This window comes from Notamacropus eugenii, chromosome 3 (genome assembly GCF_028372415.1).
Source record: "Notamacropus eugenii isolate mMacEug1 chromosome 3, mMacEug1.pri_v2, whole genome shotgun sequence".
Lineage (NCBI taxonomy): Eukaryota > Metazoa > Chordata > Mammalia > Diprotodontia > Macropodidae > Notamacropus > Notamacropus eugenii.
In genome coordinates this window covers 34,259,944-34,278,238 of record NC_092874.1, presented here as the reverse complement: position 1 = coordinate 34,278,238, position 18,295 = coordinate 34,259,944, and the positions used below count along the sequence as shown (strand labels likewise).

Below are 18,295 nucleotides of genomic sequence, written 5' to 3'. Positions count from 1 at the left end.
TGGAAGCCATCCAGTCTACCCCCCTTATTTACAGATGAGGAAACTGAGTTTCCCAGAAATGGAGAGATTGGTGCAATCTTCCAAGGTAAGCAAATATGAAAGATCAAATTTTATCTCAGGGCTTCTTACTCTAGAGTTCCTGTTCATTCCACTCTTTGGTACCTTTCATACCCAAGTACCCTCAACATACTCTTTGAACACAGAGAACATAGAATCATTAAGATTGTGTTGGGGAGTAAGCATGTTCCCAGAAAAAAAGGGAATTTTATTTCTTATCACAGTATATTGCTCAGTGAGAAAGTTTGGCTATAAAAAAGTGTTGCTTGAAGGAAAAGTTCTTTTATCAACCAGTCATAGAAAGACAATTAGATAAGATTTTGTAATCAATCATTTAATTAAGGAAAGACAAAATGGGTTAGTGACTAGTACACTTGCTTTGGAGGAAGAAAGACATGGGTTCTAATGCCACTTCCTATACATATTTGCTGTGGGATCCTGGTCAAGTTGTAAAGACCAGTTTCCAATTGGCATCAGTGGAGGGAATTTCCACACTGTGATTTCCCCACATTGAAAAACATTACAGGTACAGATTGAATAATAATAGCTTCACAAACATTTTAATTCAATTCAATGTTCACTTCAGCAGAATACATACTTAAATTGGAATCATACAATGAAGATTAACATGACCCCTGCACAAAGATGACACACAAATCTGTGAAACATTCCATATTTTTATTGCATATTTCTCACAAGGATTTTGTTTCTTTCCCCCCCACCACCACAGGAAGGTATGAGAGAAAACAAATACTTGTTAATTGAAAGCATAAAATTTAATTAAAACACATAAGTCAATTCAAACATTTAAATGCCTGCTGTATGTCAGGTCCAGAGCAGCTAGGTAACACATTAGATAGAGCATGGGCCTTGAATGAGGAAGATATCTTACTGAGTTCAAATCTGGCTTCAGACACTTAGTAACTATGTGATCCTAGGCAAGTCATTTACCCCTGTTTGCCTCAGTTTCCTCATCTGTTAAATGAGCTGAGAAGGTAATAGCAAAGTACTCTACTATCTTTGCCAAGAAAACCCCAAAAGAAGTCAGGAAGAGTTAAACACCACTAACAACAAATATGTCAGGCACTCTACTGTCTTAGAAATAGAAAAGTCAGGGAAAAAAAGGAAGGAATCCACTCAAAAACCAGAAGTCAGCAAATAAAATTTCTGAGCTCTAAAGCTAACCCATAATGTTCAAATAGCTTTAATTTTTGAAGTGTAGTGGTCTTTATTAAAGATCTCAATTCTCCTTAATTTGCATTATATGAATCTGCATATACATCATATTCCTCCCCTCCTTATTCCCCATAGAATATAAACTTCTTAAGGGAAAGAGTTGTGTGATTTTCTTAAAAATCTTCACATCTCATTACCTAGCACAGTACCTCATGAATCATAGGTGCAGACATATTATAGATACTCAATAAACATTTGTTGAATTGATTCCAATCATCCAATATCACATGGTCTGTTGCCAACAGACTCAGGAAGAAAACCCAGATCTTGTTCATGTTTGCCAGTCCCAGGTGCCTGTTGCACTGTATAAATACATCCTTTAGTTTCTCGTTTTCCTGAATTGTCAATCTTTCCCTTCCCTGACTGTAAATCATGTTAATCATCATCCAAAAAGCACTCATTCACTGTGGCCACCCCACTGGATGACTTTGAGAGCCCCCACCCTTCTTCTTAAGACCTCTACAATGAGGGACTGTGGGTTGCTGCTCTCCCAGGTGCTACTTTACGATAGTACAGAAAGTCAGTGTCTTCTAATATTTTTGCCAGGGAAACTGATCTGCCCTGGCAGGCTGTCAGTCATGTCCAGGACACCACCATTATTTTCAGCAATCTTGCCAGTTGGTACCTACTCCTAGCCTGAAGACAATTAAGTCCAAAGGCAGTGGGGACCTCATTACCAGAGGAGCAGAATTGAGGAAAGCTGGAAGAAGGGAGTGAGTGGGCATTGGGGTGGCCACAAATTAATCAGGATCTCCCTAATCATCTCCACCCTCTTTACAAAGTAGCACTAAAAGGTGTTTGAAGATCAGGAGTGGATTTTTGCTGCAACACTCAAACACATTTGAAAATTCACACGTGTCCATCAAACATCATGCTTTCATTTGTGAAAATCTTAGATTTTCTTAAAGGCTACTCCACATGATAGGAAAAAGAGATAATAGAAGGAAGATGTCAGAGTGGCCCTATATTTATTGGTGGACCAGCTGCGTGCTATATATCCTCTGATCTTAAAGTAAAACCTTGTACAACATCTGGGTTCCAAAACTGCAGGGCGATATATGGTATGGTGGAAATGAGACTGAACTAGGAACTGGAACTTCTGGATTCTAGTCCTGGGCCCATTCCTAGGTCAACCTAATGAGTTCACCTGCCTTGTACCCTCCACCTTGTTTCACCCCAGCCTTCTTCCTGCCATGTAGCTCTGCTGCTACAGCTCCTATTCTGGGTTTCTACTGCCCTGATTGGTGAGAGCCCAGCACTAAGATGGCCCCAGACTCTGGGCATCCTTCTTGCATGACCATGCACATAATGTTTACCTTCCCTTTTCATCTCTTGCCCTGGGAACAGTAATCAAGTTAACACTGCCATGGAAGAAGGAAGGAGGGAAGGAAAGGAAGGAGGGAAGAAGGGAGGAAAGAAGTGGACTGTGTTAGTTGCTTTACAAATATCTTATTTGATCCTCACAACAATGCTGGTAGAGATTATTATTATCGCATTTTACAGTTGAGAAAACTGAAGCAAACAGAAGGGCATGTTAATTGGGGTTATAGATCCCCACAGATCAAAACACCATCCCTGCTCATCACTCCCTTATATGTATTATGTCTCTTTCAGAGTCTAAGCTCCCTTCAGATAAGGACTGTCATTCTTCCGTATTGGTATTGCCAGTGCTTAGCATGATCCATATCACATCATCCTCATCATCATCACAACTAATGCATATATGACACTTTACACATATCATCTCATTTGAACCTCACAATAGCCCTGATGTGTGCTATTATCCCCATTTTACAAATGAGGAAAGAAAGGCTGATAGAGATTAAGTCATCTGCAGAAGATCACATAGCTGATAAGAATCTGAGACAGGATTTGACCTCAGATCTTCCTGACTTCAAGTGCTCTACACATGACTCAACAACTGTTCTATTAAAACCAACCATAAGGAAAGGTCCCTATTTGGAGGGGCACAGAGTTCCTTCATCAGTCCTTGCTTTCTACCAGTGGATTTTTGGTGCCATGTTCCCCCATGGTAGATTTAGCTGCTGACAAATTAAGTCCTGCCCTGTGTATCTGGGAGAAGGAACACAACAGGGTCCCAGTTGGGTCAAAGCAAACAAGCTTGGTTCTCTGAATACTCATCTGTAAAGATCACATTGGTAGCAAGTGAAAAACAATACATCAATCAGATGTTAATAAGGCACAGAAAATACAGAAACAGATGGCATGGGAAGAGTGCAGAGAATAAGGTGGGAGATGGAGGCAGACATCATGGGAAATAGATGTGGGAGGGATGGGGACACATAGAGTCACTTATGTAACTGCTTATTAGAGTTGGAAACCCTAGAGCAACATGGATCCATAACAGTTGGAGAAGTGCTCAAGGGGGCAGGGTTTGGGAGTTCCATTCTTATAGGACTCTAGTGGGGAGATGGCCTAAGTTTTATCTGTGCCACCTTAGGGTTACCCTCATTAATATTATGCTTCTCTGGTTTTAATGCAGGGCTGGTGTTTATCTACAGCTTGCAAGTCAAGGGCCATTTACTAGGTTCTTTTGGGATTCTTTTAATTTATCACATTGTCTCTGGATGCTGCCGTAATTGTTCTAGGAGGCAGTTTTGGCAAGTGGTTTAGATGTTCCCTCTTACACTCTTAGCTCCCAATTATATTCTTACCTTACACTGGCTACTCACATACTTACTGTACTAACTGGCAGATTATGATATATAACTCCATTAATGAGTCTATAGTAACGAAGAAGAGGAATTCCAGAGGAATGACACAATTATCTCCATTTGGCCCTATGCTACTTAACATTATTATCAATGAGTTGTATGAAGGCATAGATGACATGCATATTATACGTATGGCTATATTAAAATGGGATAAAGAACTAAAATGTTGGCTGGCACTTGGAATACAAAAAAAAAATCTTGACATGCTAGAATGTCCAATCAAACCTAATCACAGAGCGGGTTGCCCATCCAACTGCATGTGATGTGGCAAGACAATAGGCACTCTTCATCCATTTGTTGTTAGGGTTTTTGTGAGTTGATTGTTGTTAGTAACCAATCTCTTTTGAATAGTTATGAATCCTATCGACAACATTGTCATATTCTAGGATTTGATCAAATCAGCACAATGTCATCCTCAGCTGTTGGACCCTATTATCCATTGGAAATCTCTGTTCCATTTGGGTTCAACACAGGCCATCCTCCATGATGTTAGTCAACTTTTTGATGACAGCATATTCCCTTTTTTTATGTCTCACTTGATTTTCAACCTTAGGATCAATGGGCAAAGTTACCCAATGATTGAGTCAATTAAAGAATTTTGTAATGTCTTAACATATGCATGGGAGATACTATGTTGGTGAATTTTTAAGGCTACATTTTGCCTTACCAAGTCAAATAATTTGTGTGTATGGATTTGTGTGAATTATGTTGAGTATGTGTTTATGTGATCAAGAAACAGTAAATACAGCAGGATGTTGTATTTTGTATACTTCTCAGCCAAGTAGCAAAAAAAGATAGAGCACTGGATCTAGAGTCAGAAGGCTGTGAGTTCAAATCTAATCTCAGACACTTCAAGCTATATAACCCTGGATAAGTCACTTAATCTTGTCTGCCTCTGTTTCCTCAATTATTAAATATAACAAATGATTGCACTTACTTCCCAGCATTATTTTGGGAATCAAATGAGATAATATTAATAAAATACTTAGTGCACACAGTAGGTACTTAACAAATGCATGTTTCCTTTTCCTTTTATAATTATGTAAATATGCAAAAGCCTTTATATGCCCTATTTTTAGGTTTCTCATCATAGAGATATACATAAACTTGACACATGCATAAATTATTCCCATAATGATTTTACAGAGTCAAGTAAGTAGGCATATGAATGAGGAATTTCAGTCACCTTTTTCTATTATCTTTGATAGTTTCTGTTTTTTAATCTTCTCTGTGAGATAGCTTGAAAATTGATCCCTTTGCAACTTGAAATCGTGTCACTTCTAGGACAGATTCCTTCCGTATGCACTCAGTGGTGTGTAAAAATTCTTCCTGACAGTCTTCTTAATTACCATTTCTACTTCCTCACGTGTTGTGTTAGGAAGTTAAGTTGATTCCCAAAATAATGCTCAGAGGTAAGTGCAATTATTCGTCATATTTAATAATTGAGGAAACAGAGGCAGACAAGATTAAGTGACTTATCCAGGGTTATATAGCTTGAAGTGTCTGAGATTAGATTTGAACTCACAGCCTCCTGACTCTAGATCCAGTGCTCTATCCTTTTTGCTACTTGGCTGAGAAGTTTACAACATACAACATCCCACTGTATTTACTGTTTCTTGATCACACAAACATATACTCAACATAACTGTGGTTCTACCATCACTGACAATAGATCTCTACAAAAATCTTGGCAAATCCGTTCAATTTAGTACCAATTTGTTATACATTGAATTTAATGTACAAGTATTATTGGACTGATCTAGCTTCATTGGAAATCATATCAAGATTTCTGGAAACTGTTTTTCTATTCCATTTCTTTTATTATTATTATTTTTGAAAAGATATTGATAATAACCTTCAACCATCATCCCTTAAAATGTTTTGCAAATAAATGAGTATTACCATGGGCTGCCAGTCTTTCCAGTAGCAAAGAAGGCAAACATTTGCTACCTGAGGTGATTTCTGGGCTGTTTTGGTATCTTTGTCATGGAAATCTGGTTAACTTAGCATCAATTAAATTTCTCTGATCAATGTTTATAAGTAAAGGTTTATTTACCAAGCACTGTTCTAGATACTAAAGACACAAATGTAAAAATTAGACAGCCTCTCCAGAAGCATATATTCTATTAAAAAATTAAAGTAAATGTCATTTTTATCCATTTGTCTTTTTTCAGAGAAACCATATTGCAAGAAAATTAAAATAAACGTGAAGTAGAAAATAAATAGTCAATGGGCTGTTGAAAATGCTTACACAATGAAATTTTCAAAGCTAATTGCAAGGCTACATTAAACCAACATCACATGAACTCAAGTAATATCGCTAAATTAATTGAGCAGATGCTTGTTAAAAAGCAGTAAGGCCCAAAGAAATTCTATTTTACTCACAAACATTTTCCTTATCTTTCACTCCAACCATTCATTACTGGGCTAAGAAAGTCCACACAGCTGCTCAAAGCTAATATATTCAGAGTTCCAACAAGGACACATACAATTTTCACATAAGTATGTTTCGACGTGCAAAGTCACATAAAACATACTAAGGAACCAACTGCTGAGAGAATACACAAAGGCAATATGAAATAATGGAAGAGTGGCAGATCTGGCAGTAAAGAAATCTGGGTTCTGCCACTAAATAGATGTGTGACCTTGAACAAGTCAGTCAGAGACCTTGACCTCTAAAAGAGTCCTGTTCTTAGAAGGAAAGGAAATCAACTCAGTAGCAAGCTTCAGTCAAGCAGCAGATTTATGAGACAAGATCATATCATTGTCCAATGCCCCCTGGATGCATCATCCAGGCAAGGGTTCACACAACAAAATGAAAGAGAACAAAACCCCAGGGCCCAAAGTTCTGTCGCTCTCTGTCTCTATCTCCTCCCTCTCTCTCCCTCTCCCTCTCTCCCCCTCCCTCTCTCTGTGTCAGTTTTTCTCTGTGTGCATGTGTCTTTTTCTCCATCTCTATGCCTTGTCTCTTTCTCTCTGTCTCTCTGTGTCTCTGTCTCTCTCTCTCTTCCTCTCTCTTTCTCCTCTCTCTCTGTGTCTTTTGGTATCTCTTTTTCTCATTCTCTTTTTCTGTCTCTGTCTCTATCTATCTCTGTGCAGCTCTATTGACCTCAAATGAAAGGGTTTTACTAGCTAATAAGTCTTCTAAGGCCCTTTCAGTTCTAAAATTTCAATCTCCTTTGATCTCTGGGCCTCAGTTCCTTATCCATAAGATGAGACACTTAGATTGACACAAGATGATAGTTGAGTTACAGGATCTTATGACTAAAATTATAAGAAGAAAAAGAGAAGACAAAGGAAAAGTGAGTCAGTAGAGAAGGAATAGGTTTTGAGATCCCAGGAAAATTTTCAGAAAAGATAGTCCTACTCTCTTGCTCATTAGACATAAACAAATCTAAAATGGCAAGCTTCTACATAAATACTGTCATTCAGGCCCTCCTTGATAAGACCCCCCCCTCTGGAAAGGGTCTTCACTCTCTGATCATCTCCATCCCACCAGAATCTAGAACTCTACTCCTATCTGCCACTCTACCAAGATGTTTGCCTAGCTGGAAATCAGGCCTCATGCCACCTCCTGCAGTCTCCTTGCTGTCCCTGATTGAGTACCCTTTCCACCTGTCCCTCCCCCTTTTTCCAATTCCCCTTATGTGTAGTTTTCTTCCATTAGAATTTGAAGTCGTTGAGTGAAGAGACTGGTGTGTTTACTTGTATGAACATCCCTAGTGCTTAGCACAGTGCCTGGCATATGGCAAATGCATAAATGCTTTATCCATTCCTTTAGCTACCTATCTATCTATCCACCCATGTATCCATTCACCTATCATCTACCTAGGTCTATCTAACATTTATCTATATCCATCCATGTATCTATCTACCCACCTATACATCCATCTACCTATTTATCCATACGACTTACCTATATCTATGACATACCCAACAAGTGATCATCCAGCCTTTGTTTAACTACTTCAAGTGGGAAATAACCCAATACCTTTGAAGTAGCACCTTCCTCTTTTGGACAGCTCCAATTTTTGAAAAGTTTTGTTGTTGTTTTTTTTTTTGCAACTTATACCCACTTCTCATAGCCCTGCCCTCTGGAGCCAGTCAGATCTGGTCTAATTCTTATTCACCAAAACAACTATTCTGAGGTATAGTTTAAGTTATGCAATAAATCAATTTATATGAAGAGAACTCACTAGTCTAAATCTTCAATTTCAAGCTTTAATCATCATTAATATCCTCTTAAGAAAAGGTTTAGTTGCTTTTTTTTTAAAATCAAACATAAAATTTACCAAGAAATTAGAATTTTTTCCATTCAAATGTCTAAATTTTCTTTAAAAATAAGGTCAGAAAAACACACATTTGCCATTCTGGACCTTTAATCATATATAGTGAGAAGTAAAATAGAAACAATTTTGATTATGTAATATCCACAGACAGCCCCAAAACTCATTTTGGCAACTGGTTGCTACCTTTTTTAACAGGGTGACAAGTTAGGAAAATTGGTTTTAGCTCTTTCCTCCAACCAAGTGGGGGAGGGAGTAACGAAAAAATTCCCAAAGGTTACCAGCCAGGCAAGGAATAAACACACTATCCTCAAGGATGGTCACCAGGAAGTCTTGGTTTATGAGTTAATTTCCTTGCTTTGAGTCCTGGTTATGCTATTTCCTGGCTATGTTACAAGGAAGTTACTTAATCTCTGACAGTGTTAAGTTTCCTCATTTGTAAAATAGGAATAATTAATAATGATGGCCCCTGCATCACAAGATTGTTGTGAGAATCAAATGACACTATGTGTAAAGTAATTTGCAAACTATAATAAATGTTTGTCTCTTATCATTACTGTCATTAAACTTTCTGTGCTGGACTAGATTTCCTCCAGTTCCAAGGCCTCTTCTATCTCTGATGCTCTGTACGTCTGTCAGAGAATCTTGGAGTTGGAAGGAATCTTGGGTGCCAATTTATCACCTCATGCAAGGTTCTCCTAACTACTACTTCTGTTCTTAAGAATAAATGTCTATCTTAAGGCAAAATGCCTTCCACATCCAGAGAAAGAACTATGGAATTCAATCGCAGAATGAAGCAGATCATTTTCTTTTGTATTACATTTTGGCTTGTTTTATGATTTCTCCCATTCATTTTAATTCTTCTATGCAACATGACTAAGGTGAAAATGTATTTAATAGAAATGTATGTGTAGAACCTATATAAAATTGTATGCCACCTCAGGGAGGGAAGGGGGAGAAGGAGTGGAGGGAGCGGAAAACAATCTGTTATATGGAAGTGATTGTAGAACGCTGAAAACAAATAAAATAATAACAATAAAAAAAGAATAAATGTATATGAGCTTCCCTGGAGAGTAAGGTAGCCATACATGATTATTAAGGGAACTCCGGAGTATTAACAGCTGAGGAAAGAGTTTGCACCCAAAAAGCCTTTGCAAGAAGACAAATAGACATCTAGCAGCTAGGTGGCACCATAGTGCATAGCAGGCTGGGTCTGGAGTCAGGGAGACTAATTTTGAGTTCAAATCCAACCTGAGACACTGACTAGCTATGTGACCCCGGGCAAGTCACTTAAATCTGTTTGCCTCAGTTTCCTCATTTGTAAAATGAACTGCAGAAGGAAATGGCAAACAACTCCAGTATCTCTGTCAAGAAAACCCCAAATGAGTTGGACACAACTGAAAATGACTCAACAATAACAAAGACAGCTGGTCCTACGGGCTGTCACCTCTAATACAGATTCTGTCACTTTTATACCAGCTGGCTTTCCTCAGCAACAAAACTAAGAAACTCCATGGAGTCTGACTCGAAGAGTTGTTATGAAGAATATCTTATTTAAATGGAAATGTATATTGGTAAGCCCGAGTGATTGATGAACCAGAGTTCAATTACAGGAGGGAATGGATAAGATGCACCTTGATACTAGAAAAGGTAGGTATCTTTACCCTTGTAGACTGGAACACCAGAGATTAAGGATGACAATTCTCAATACTTGAGGGGCTCCAAGTCTGGCAGGCTTCTTAAAATTGCCTCCCCCCATAGTAGTGTGATACATAGCCAATTTCACAATAAGAAAACTTTAATTTCCAAAGGAAAACCATTGCAGACATATTTATTTGTAGTATATGAAGAAGAAATGAATATAATGAAAATCAGAATTCATGCTGTGGCAATTTCTAGCTCCTTGACCATAGGTAATCCTCTATATATCAGTTTTCTCATCTACAAAATGGAATGCAATTGAAAAACATTTATTAAGTACTCTGAGCCAAGCACTGTACAAAACAATAGACTTACAGATAAAAAAACAAAGTGGCTCCTACTCTTAAGGAGCTCACCTTTTTATTAGGGGAGATAAACATAAAAGAGGGTTTAGCATCAGGGCAGGTGGAAAGACCTAGGAGAGTTCACAGGATGCAGCAGCAGAGCAGATGGTAAGGCCTGGTGGATCCTGGGGAGAAATGACAGAGCAGAAGATCCCCATCAACAACTGTTGGGAAGGGGATAGTGCCCAAGTGTTGGAATGGAATATGGTTCTGGGTTACTTGAGAGGTGGAGATGGTAAGAATACAGCATATCCAGCCCACATAGAGTGTCTAGCACTTGGTGGCAACTGGACAGTAAGGACTATGGCAGAAAAGAGAAAGAGCTTCTTAGGTTCTGCTCCAAAAAGGCCCTCAGTTGGCATCTGAATGATAGATTGGGCTGGGTTTGGAAGGAGTTCCCCAGAGATAATACTTATTTTGTCTTGTTCTTGGCAAAGATACTGGAATGGCTTTGCCATTTCCTTTACTCCAGCTCATTTTATAGATGAGAAAACAGGGGCAAATAGAGTTAAGCGACTTCCCCAGGGTCACACAGCTAGTAAGCGAGGAGTCTTCCTGACTCCAGGCTTGGTGTTCTATTTACTACACCACCTAGCTGGCTAGCATTCACCTTATAATATTTTCACTGTAAGTAAAATAACAGACATATAGTATTTTGTAACCATAATCAATGGAGACAGCTTTGTGACATACTAGATAAAGCATTGAACTTGGAAGCCCAGAGTACAAATCATATTTCAGGCACTGACTAGCTCTGTGACCTCAGGTAAATCATTTAACTTTTCTTAGCCCCAGTTTTCTTATTTGTAAAATGGGTATAGTAGCACCTACTTCAATGGAGTGTTGTGAAGATCAAATGAGATAATGCGTATAAAAATCTTTGCAAAATTTAAAGAGCTATAAAATGTTATCTATTAATAAAAAAAGTAAGGCATCCTTATTTTTGACAGTACTGGTATTATTAAAGCAGAATGACCTGCTCATTTTCAACCAATAAAGTTTTTTGATTTTATATTATGCGTCTTTTTTTTTTAATCAAATACAAAGAATGAATTTATTCCTAGTGTTCCAAGAGGAAGTCTCAGCATTCTGAGTGATGGAAAATTGCCACTTAGGTATGGAATGAATGAGCTTTAAATAGATCCCATTATTTTTACAAGGTTATTATTATAACAGTTTCATAATAAAAAAAAAAACTGCCCTTCAATTCTACCCTTATTGCAGGTTTATGATCAGTCCATTAACCTCCAGCCAGCCCCAGCTTTTCACTTCAAGACATGGTAAGTTTTCAGCCATGGTTATTGCACAGAATAAAATTATCCTTTATTGGCCTACATAATGTCTCTGACAAGTTCGCTAGGTGAGTTTGTTAGGTAAGTCAAAGATAAAAAGCCAGAGTTTGGAAGTAGGAGCTTGCTGGGATTTTTAAAGCCCCTAATCTCTTTCTATATGATTTAAACTGAATGTATATTATTATGGTTAAAAAGTGGACCTCATAATCAGAAAGAACTCAGCTGAAATCTGACGCTGACCCATACTGACTATGGGACCCAGAGAAAGTACCTTCACTTCCCAAGCAACTCACTAAGTCTTTAAATTGCAGAGTAGGTGTGGATCACAATTGGTAGAGTAAGTTTCCTTCCCAGGAGTTCCCAACATGAAGGATATCCCAAGTCTGGACACGAAACAGGAAATTCTGATTCATGATTCAACAAGGTTGTAGAATTCATGACTAATAATCTTGTTGGAAGTAAGAACTTGTGACTACAATGGGATGTTTACATCCTGCATTTCTATTTCATTATATTCCTCGAGTATCTAATACGGTGTCTGACTAAAAGGCACAATGTTTACTGATTGTTGGTTAATTCTGTATAGAAGGGGGGACATATGACCCAAACTAGCTTCTCTGTTTCATTTTTCTTCTACTTGAAATATTAAAATACATGATTTTTTGCTTTTGCAATGATCTCCCACCAAACAACAGAAGAAAAATCTGTCTTCCCAGATGCTACATCCAGGAAATTGCCCCTATAAGCAACCAACTCCCTCTGCAAAGTGGCTTTAGTCCCTTTTTGGCAGCACTAGCTAGACTAAACACTATTCTTTCATGGATTTGGTCTCGGGATCGGAGAGTATTCAAGAGAAAAGATAGGCTTTTCTGACTATGGAAAGGCTAGGATGCCCCCTACTGTTGAAATGAGTTTTGGGGGGGGAACTATTTTATTTACAGCTTCAGACAGTAAGAGATGCTCCTTAACTGCCCTCCAGGACCCCAAAGAAATATTTAAACAAAGCACAGAATGAGTGATGTCTACTACTCACGTGAATAAATGAATGCATGCATATAGGTATATACCTCTATACACACATAGATCCATAATGCCCTAACTGATAGAACTGTAGAATTTGCAAGTTGAAATGGACATAAATTAGATACAGTGGAAAGAACTCTGAGTTTGGCAGCAAAGAAGCTGGGTCCAAATCCCAGCTCTGTCACAATTTTCTTGTGAGAACTAGGCTAGTTTCCCTCTCCAGACCTTGGCTTTTTCATATAAAAAGAGAGATTTATACTAGATGATCTCTAAGGTCCCTGTGCTCACCTAATCCAACCCCTTTATTTTATAGACAAGAAAATGGGTGGACAGAATCATGGCGATTTGTCCAAAGTTACATAATAAGTAAGCTAGCATCAGAGCAGGGACCAACACCCAGATATACTGGTTCTTCATCTAGGAAGAATCTTTCAATTGCCCCCGACTTTGACCTTTTCCACCCACCCCCAAAGACAGCTAAAACATAACTTGAAAGGTGCTTGATCAGTAGTAAATAATTATCTGATCAAATCTTAAAACTAGAAGAGAAGAGAATTGAATTTACAGATAAAAAAAGTGAACTAATTTGTCTAAGATCTTACAGAAAGGAAGTATTAGGTAGGGGATAGAACCCAGATCCTCTGATTCCCCATCAAGGGTTTTTTCTACTGACTCTACCACAACTGAGTATTTATAGTAGTGGTTTAATGCAGACACTCAATTCAATATTTATTAAATGCCTACTATGCATCAGGTGCAGTTTTAGGTGCTAATACAAAAGCAAAACACTAAGACATCCCCTGCCATCAAGGAGCTACCATTATGTCAGTCAGCTAACATTTATCACACTCCTACAACGTGGCAGACACTGTGCTAATTGTTGGGGTTACCAGTACAAAGGATGAAATAATTCCAGCTCTCAAGCAGTTTATACTCTAATGAAGGAAACAAAAACATTTAAAATATGTAGATGTAATAAATTGGAAAAATGTTTTTCATCCTTCATTTTCGAAGTATACCAATGACACCACAGGGTGATGCCTTGACTTGTGTGTTAATTGGATTTAAGTGAGGCAAAATTGCACGAAGTCATCAGCCTCGCTCTCTCTTCCAGAGTTATTGAAGTCCAGTGGCAAGACAAAAGTCAAGATGACTGGTGATGGCCTGGGAAGCAGTGAATGACCTCGGCATCTTTGATGTCTACCCAAACTCCAAGTGCTCCAAACCACATCCTTTAGACACCTTCAAAGTCATTGGAACAAATTGTTCTCATCTGCTCATTCTTCTGGGAGGAGTCTTCACATTTGAAGTAGACATCCCCCTAACTCACCAACAGGTTCAAGGCCTATCAGTTACCCTCAAACTGATTTAGCCAGTCTACCAAGACAGTCTTACTAGGATGTGGCTGCTGCACATACTACAGCTTCTTAAGAGTCACAAGTGAGAGTTGGGTGAGAGGTGGACACAAAAGGTAGATGAGTGACCCTGTAAAGAGCTTAGCAAACCTTCACACCAGAGGAGCTAGTCCTCCCTTAACACCTCATGTACCCCAAAGTGAACAAATACAAATACATAAAGTGGTGATATACAAGGAAGTCAAGGGAAAAAGGTCACCAGTGGTTTGGGGAATCACGAACGGCTTTCTCCTCTGGTAAGGGGAAAGAATATGTTCACAATTCAGCCAGTACAACATGTATCCAAAGTACACACAAGTTAATTTGAAGGGCAGAAGGGTGGGAGCACTAACTAGGGGAACTGGGAAGACCTTGTATATATGGTTGTACCTGAGCTAAGACTTGAAGAAATCAAGATAATCCAAGAAGCTAAACTGCGAAAACATTCCAGCCTGGAAAACAGCCTACACAAAAGCCTGGAAATGGAGAATGGAGTTAAGTCACAGACCCAGTTTGAGCTCAGTTCATCTGAAGCCAGCACACTCCACTGAAGCCAGCTCCACTCCAGGTCAAAGCACTTCAGGATTTCCTCATCATCACACCTGTCTCTTGGATCCCAGTGGCAATGACAGCAGAATGTGAAGAACATGATGTCTTCAGCTACACCAAACTAACCGAGGGCTCACACTCTCAGCACAATTCTCTGGGGTCACCATTGTCCAGTTTCCCTCGAAAAAAGCCCATGTAAACAGAAGGTGTTCTTAGGCAATGGAAAATCTGAGGACATTGCTGTCCTCCAGCAGCAAATCAGCGACCTGAAGGCCAGGCTGCAAAACTCAGACAAGGTCATCCAGAATCTCAAATACCAACTACACTCTTCCTCTATCACCATCAACTATGCCTCTAGCCTGAAGAGGCCAATAAAAGGGAAGCTGAAGGGTGATGATCCCACATCCTCCCCATCCCACAGCCTTACCGATGAGGATGAGGGGTGGCAATCTGATGGCATGGGGATGCTCTCTCCACTGAGATGCAGGCCAAAAAAGATCTAGAGAAACTCATCCAGAGAGTGTCCCTGTTGGGGACCCAACTTCCAAAATCCCAGGTGGAAGGGAAGTTTGCAGTGGAGCTAAAAACAGCCACCTGGCCAGGGAAATATGACTTCTTGATCCAGTCTCAGGCTCAAGAGCTGTCCCATCTGTGCCAGAAGATACGGGAAGGGAGAGATGTGTGCCATATCCTCGTGAATCACCTCAGAAACATTGTCAAGTCTTTTGAGGACATCCTCCGAGGCACCAACATTGATTACTATCTGGGACAGAGCTTCCAGGAGCAGCTAGTTCAGGGGAGCCAGATAGCAGAAAGACTCACCAAGAAACTCAGTGCCAAGGATAAAGGGAAGGCAGATAATCCTTCAAGTTAGTCCTCAGGCTCAGCAAAGAACTATAAGAAAAGGAGAAAGTGATTGAGGTCTTGGAGTCCAAACTCAAGGCTCAATCCCTGACTCCCTCCAGCAGCCACACCCTCACTGATGCCCATCACCCTCTGAGCAGCATCTCTTTCCTATCCGATGAGATGGAAGCCAGCTTGCTCATGGATGTGGCCTGTGAGTGTACCAGTATGAAGAAGATTGTGCAGACAAAGCTCCACCCAACCTCCCAGACTCCATCCATCATTCAAGTAAAAATGCAGTTCCTTCATCTAAACCATCCTCTGCCACTACATCCCATGGGGCTAAGAAGAAATCCAGCTGCATACCCGCAACCTTGCCATCTTCTCATAAACCCCCCCAAGGGGCCCAGCCAGGCACATGCAGGTATCAGTCCTACCACTCCCACCATGCCAGCCCCGTTGCCTGCTGAAGTCAGTTCTCCCCACTGCCTGCACACCCTCCACTATACTTCCCAGCCTCATCCTCTGGGGATATCTGCAGAACTCTGCAGGTCAGCCAACTCAGGACCCCTCAGTAACAGTGGCCTTTGGGAAATGATTACACTGCAGAAGGAAACCGTTTTAGGGTCCTCAATCTCTGCAGTGTGCCAGCCTCAATCTAAACTCGCAGGCCTTCTCTAGCATTCACATGCCAAATCTGGAGTCTGTGTCCCAGCTGGGCAACAAAAACAGAAACCTCCTGGCAGAAAAGCAAAACCTGCAGGCTCAGCTGAGCCACCTCTCCAAGAGCATTCTAGGGAGCTGGAGCATCTGATGGAGGCTCTGCTGGCCTCCCATACCAGACTTCAAGAGCTAGAGGCCACGCTGAAGAGGCAGAAAGCTGAGTGACAGCAGATGGCTGAGGACCTTAAGGAGAGGTAGCAGGTGATCCTGCAGTTCTGAGAGGAGTGGCTCTCCCTCCAGGAGAAAAACAACAGGCTACAGCACAAAATGATCCTCTTACAGCAGCAGGGTGAGGAGAACCAGAGATTCCTCCAGTCCCTCTAGTCGGAGCTGCAGGTCTATGTAACCCTCTACCTGAGCTCGAAGCAGATGCTGAAGGCTTCCAACTGGGACATCTATCACCAAGGGTCTCTGAGCAGTGACTTGAGCACCCTCATAGCAGAGGTTCAGGCTCTTCGAAGTCAACTGGAATACAGCATCCAAGTGAACAATTCCCTGCAGCAACAATTCCCTGCAGCAGAAGCTGGAGGACAGTTCTGGGAAAGGTACCCTCAATCCTTCCTGTATGACCCAAGATTTCCCAGCCACTAACCCTGGGAACAAGTGGCAATTTTTCCAAGATTCACTTTCTTCTCCTCCAGTTCGGAACATTGGTATGAATGTTCCATCTTCAGGATACTCCACAGCCACATCCAGTGCTCTTGACCTAGAGACCTCGCCCTTCTGGAGAACAAAAGAGTTGGGTTTGGATGTGTCCCCTGGAAAGAAGACCCCTCCCATGCTGGAGGGAGATTCTCCCAATGGTTCATTTGACAACAAGAATGGTCGTTACATGATTGGCCATATGGATGACTTTAGTGCCCTGAAGCAGCAGATCCTGGAAGGAAAAGTCCTGGTGCATAAAATGGTCTCTCTCATGCAGGTTATTCTCAACTCACCTGCCCTGTAAGGCACTGAGGGGTTCTGACCTCTGGAAGCATCCACCAACCCAGGGGTAACACCGAAACCTTGCACCAGATCTTGGAGGAGTCTGACACTCTCCTCATCATGTTCTGGAGAGCAGGAGTCTGACACTCTCCTCATCATGTTCTGGAGAGCAGCCTTGCCCAGTACCAACAGCCCTACAGAGCAAAAGAAAGTGGAAGAGTCAATGAAAGGAGACATTCAAGCTCTGAATCAATGCCTAACATCAACCAAGTGGGACAAGGAGAATTTGGAGCAGTTCATTGTCAAGCAATTAACTAGGACACAATGTTTTGAAGAAGGCAAGAACAAATCTTAAGGCTAATTCCCAAAGACTTCTGCAGGTCACCCAGGTCATGGGTCTCCAGCCTAGTTAGGTGCTCCAGACTTCCTTCTCGCCCACCTGCATAGCACCTGGCTCTTTCCAATTCCACCTGCAGAGCTTGATCTCACTCAGAGCTGCTTAGACGGGCCACATTGAAAGGAAGAAGAATTAGAACGTGATTTGAATGAGACCAAATTGCTCTTGACGAAGTTGGCGTCACTAAGTCTTCCAAATCAGCCGCTTTCTAGAACTTAAGGAAAGCCCCCATGCTACTGTAGAAGTCAGTGTGTACTGCTGGGTGTTAGGCCTATTTCAGTACCTACTCTCCTGATCGCAAGTTTTAGCCCAAATTCCCGGAAAAGGAGTGTCCTAGAATTCTCTGCTCCCCTCCCAGATCATATCTCCTTCCAATTTTCTATTGCATGTTCTACTTCCATAACAACCCATTATACTAAGGAAGAATCTTCCTATGTGGATTACTAAAACAAATTTCAATCTAAAAGAAAACCATACCCAGAGAGGGTCTTTCTCTAAAGACTTTTTCTTCCTATATGAGTTATGAAATTTTGGAGTAAATACGCCAGGTCCTGAAAAAGTTAGATACAAAGAAACAAAAGATTCAAAGATTTTTTTTTCAAACATTGATAACAAAGATTAAAGTACTACTAAGAGAAAGATGTTTTCAAATTTAAAAAAATGAAATGGAGACTGAAATGTTGTGGACAAGGAATAGCAAAAAATTGGTTTGACTATAATGTAGACTAGGACATAGTGGAAAATAGTGTCTGGAGATCAATCTGGATAGACAGAAGAGACACACACCA

General features: G+C 40.4%; 1 protein-coding gene, 1 non-coding gene and 1 pseudogene across 6 annotated transcripts in view; 2 read left to right on the top strand and 1 right to left on the bottom strand.

The window, feature by feature from the left end:
• Nucleotides 1-370: 370 nt before the first annotated feature.
• The window catches only part of EFHB (EF-hand domain family member B), a 59,661-nt gene continuing 41,736 nt past the window's right edge, over nt 371-18,295 (bottom strand). Inside the window, exons 14-15 of one of the 5 annotated variants that reach the window (XR_011976587.1) lie at nt 16,538-17,304; nt 371-15,511 (exon numbers count right to left, since the gene is read on the bottom strand). Coding sequence is in view for 1 of the 5 variants with exons in the window: in XM_072651208.1 (XP_072507309.1) it covers nt 17,229-17,304 (76 nt within the window). In the remaining 4 variants the exon portion in view is untranslated. Of the gene's footprint in view, nt 17,305-18,295 lie in introns of all 5 variants that reach the window. The other 4 variants (XR_011976588.1, XR_011976589.1, XM_072651208.1 and 1 more) reach the window with 4 other exon arrangements.
• On the top strand, nt 633-737 carry LOC140497988 (U6 spliceosomal RNA). Its single transcript, XR_011964982.1, has one exon. It is a non-coding gene; the product is annotated as a U6 spliceosomal RNA (small nuclear RNA).
• On the top strand, nt 14,676-17,218 carry LOC140531798 (myomegalin-like; annotated as a pseudogene).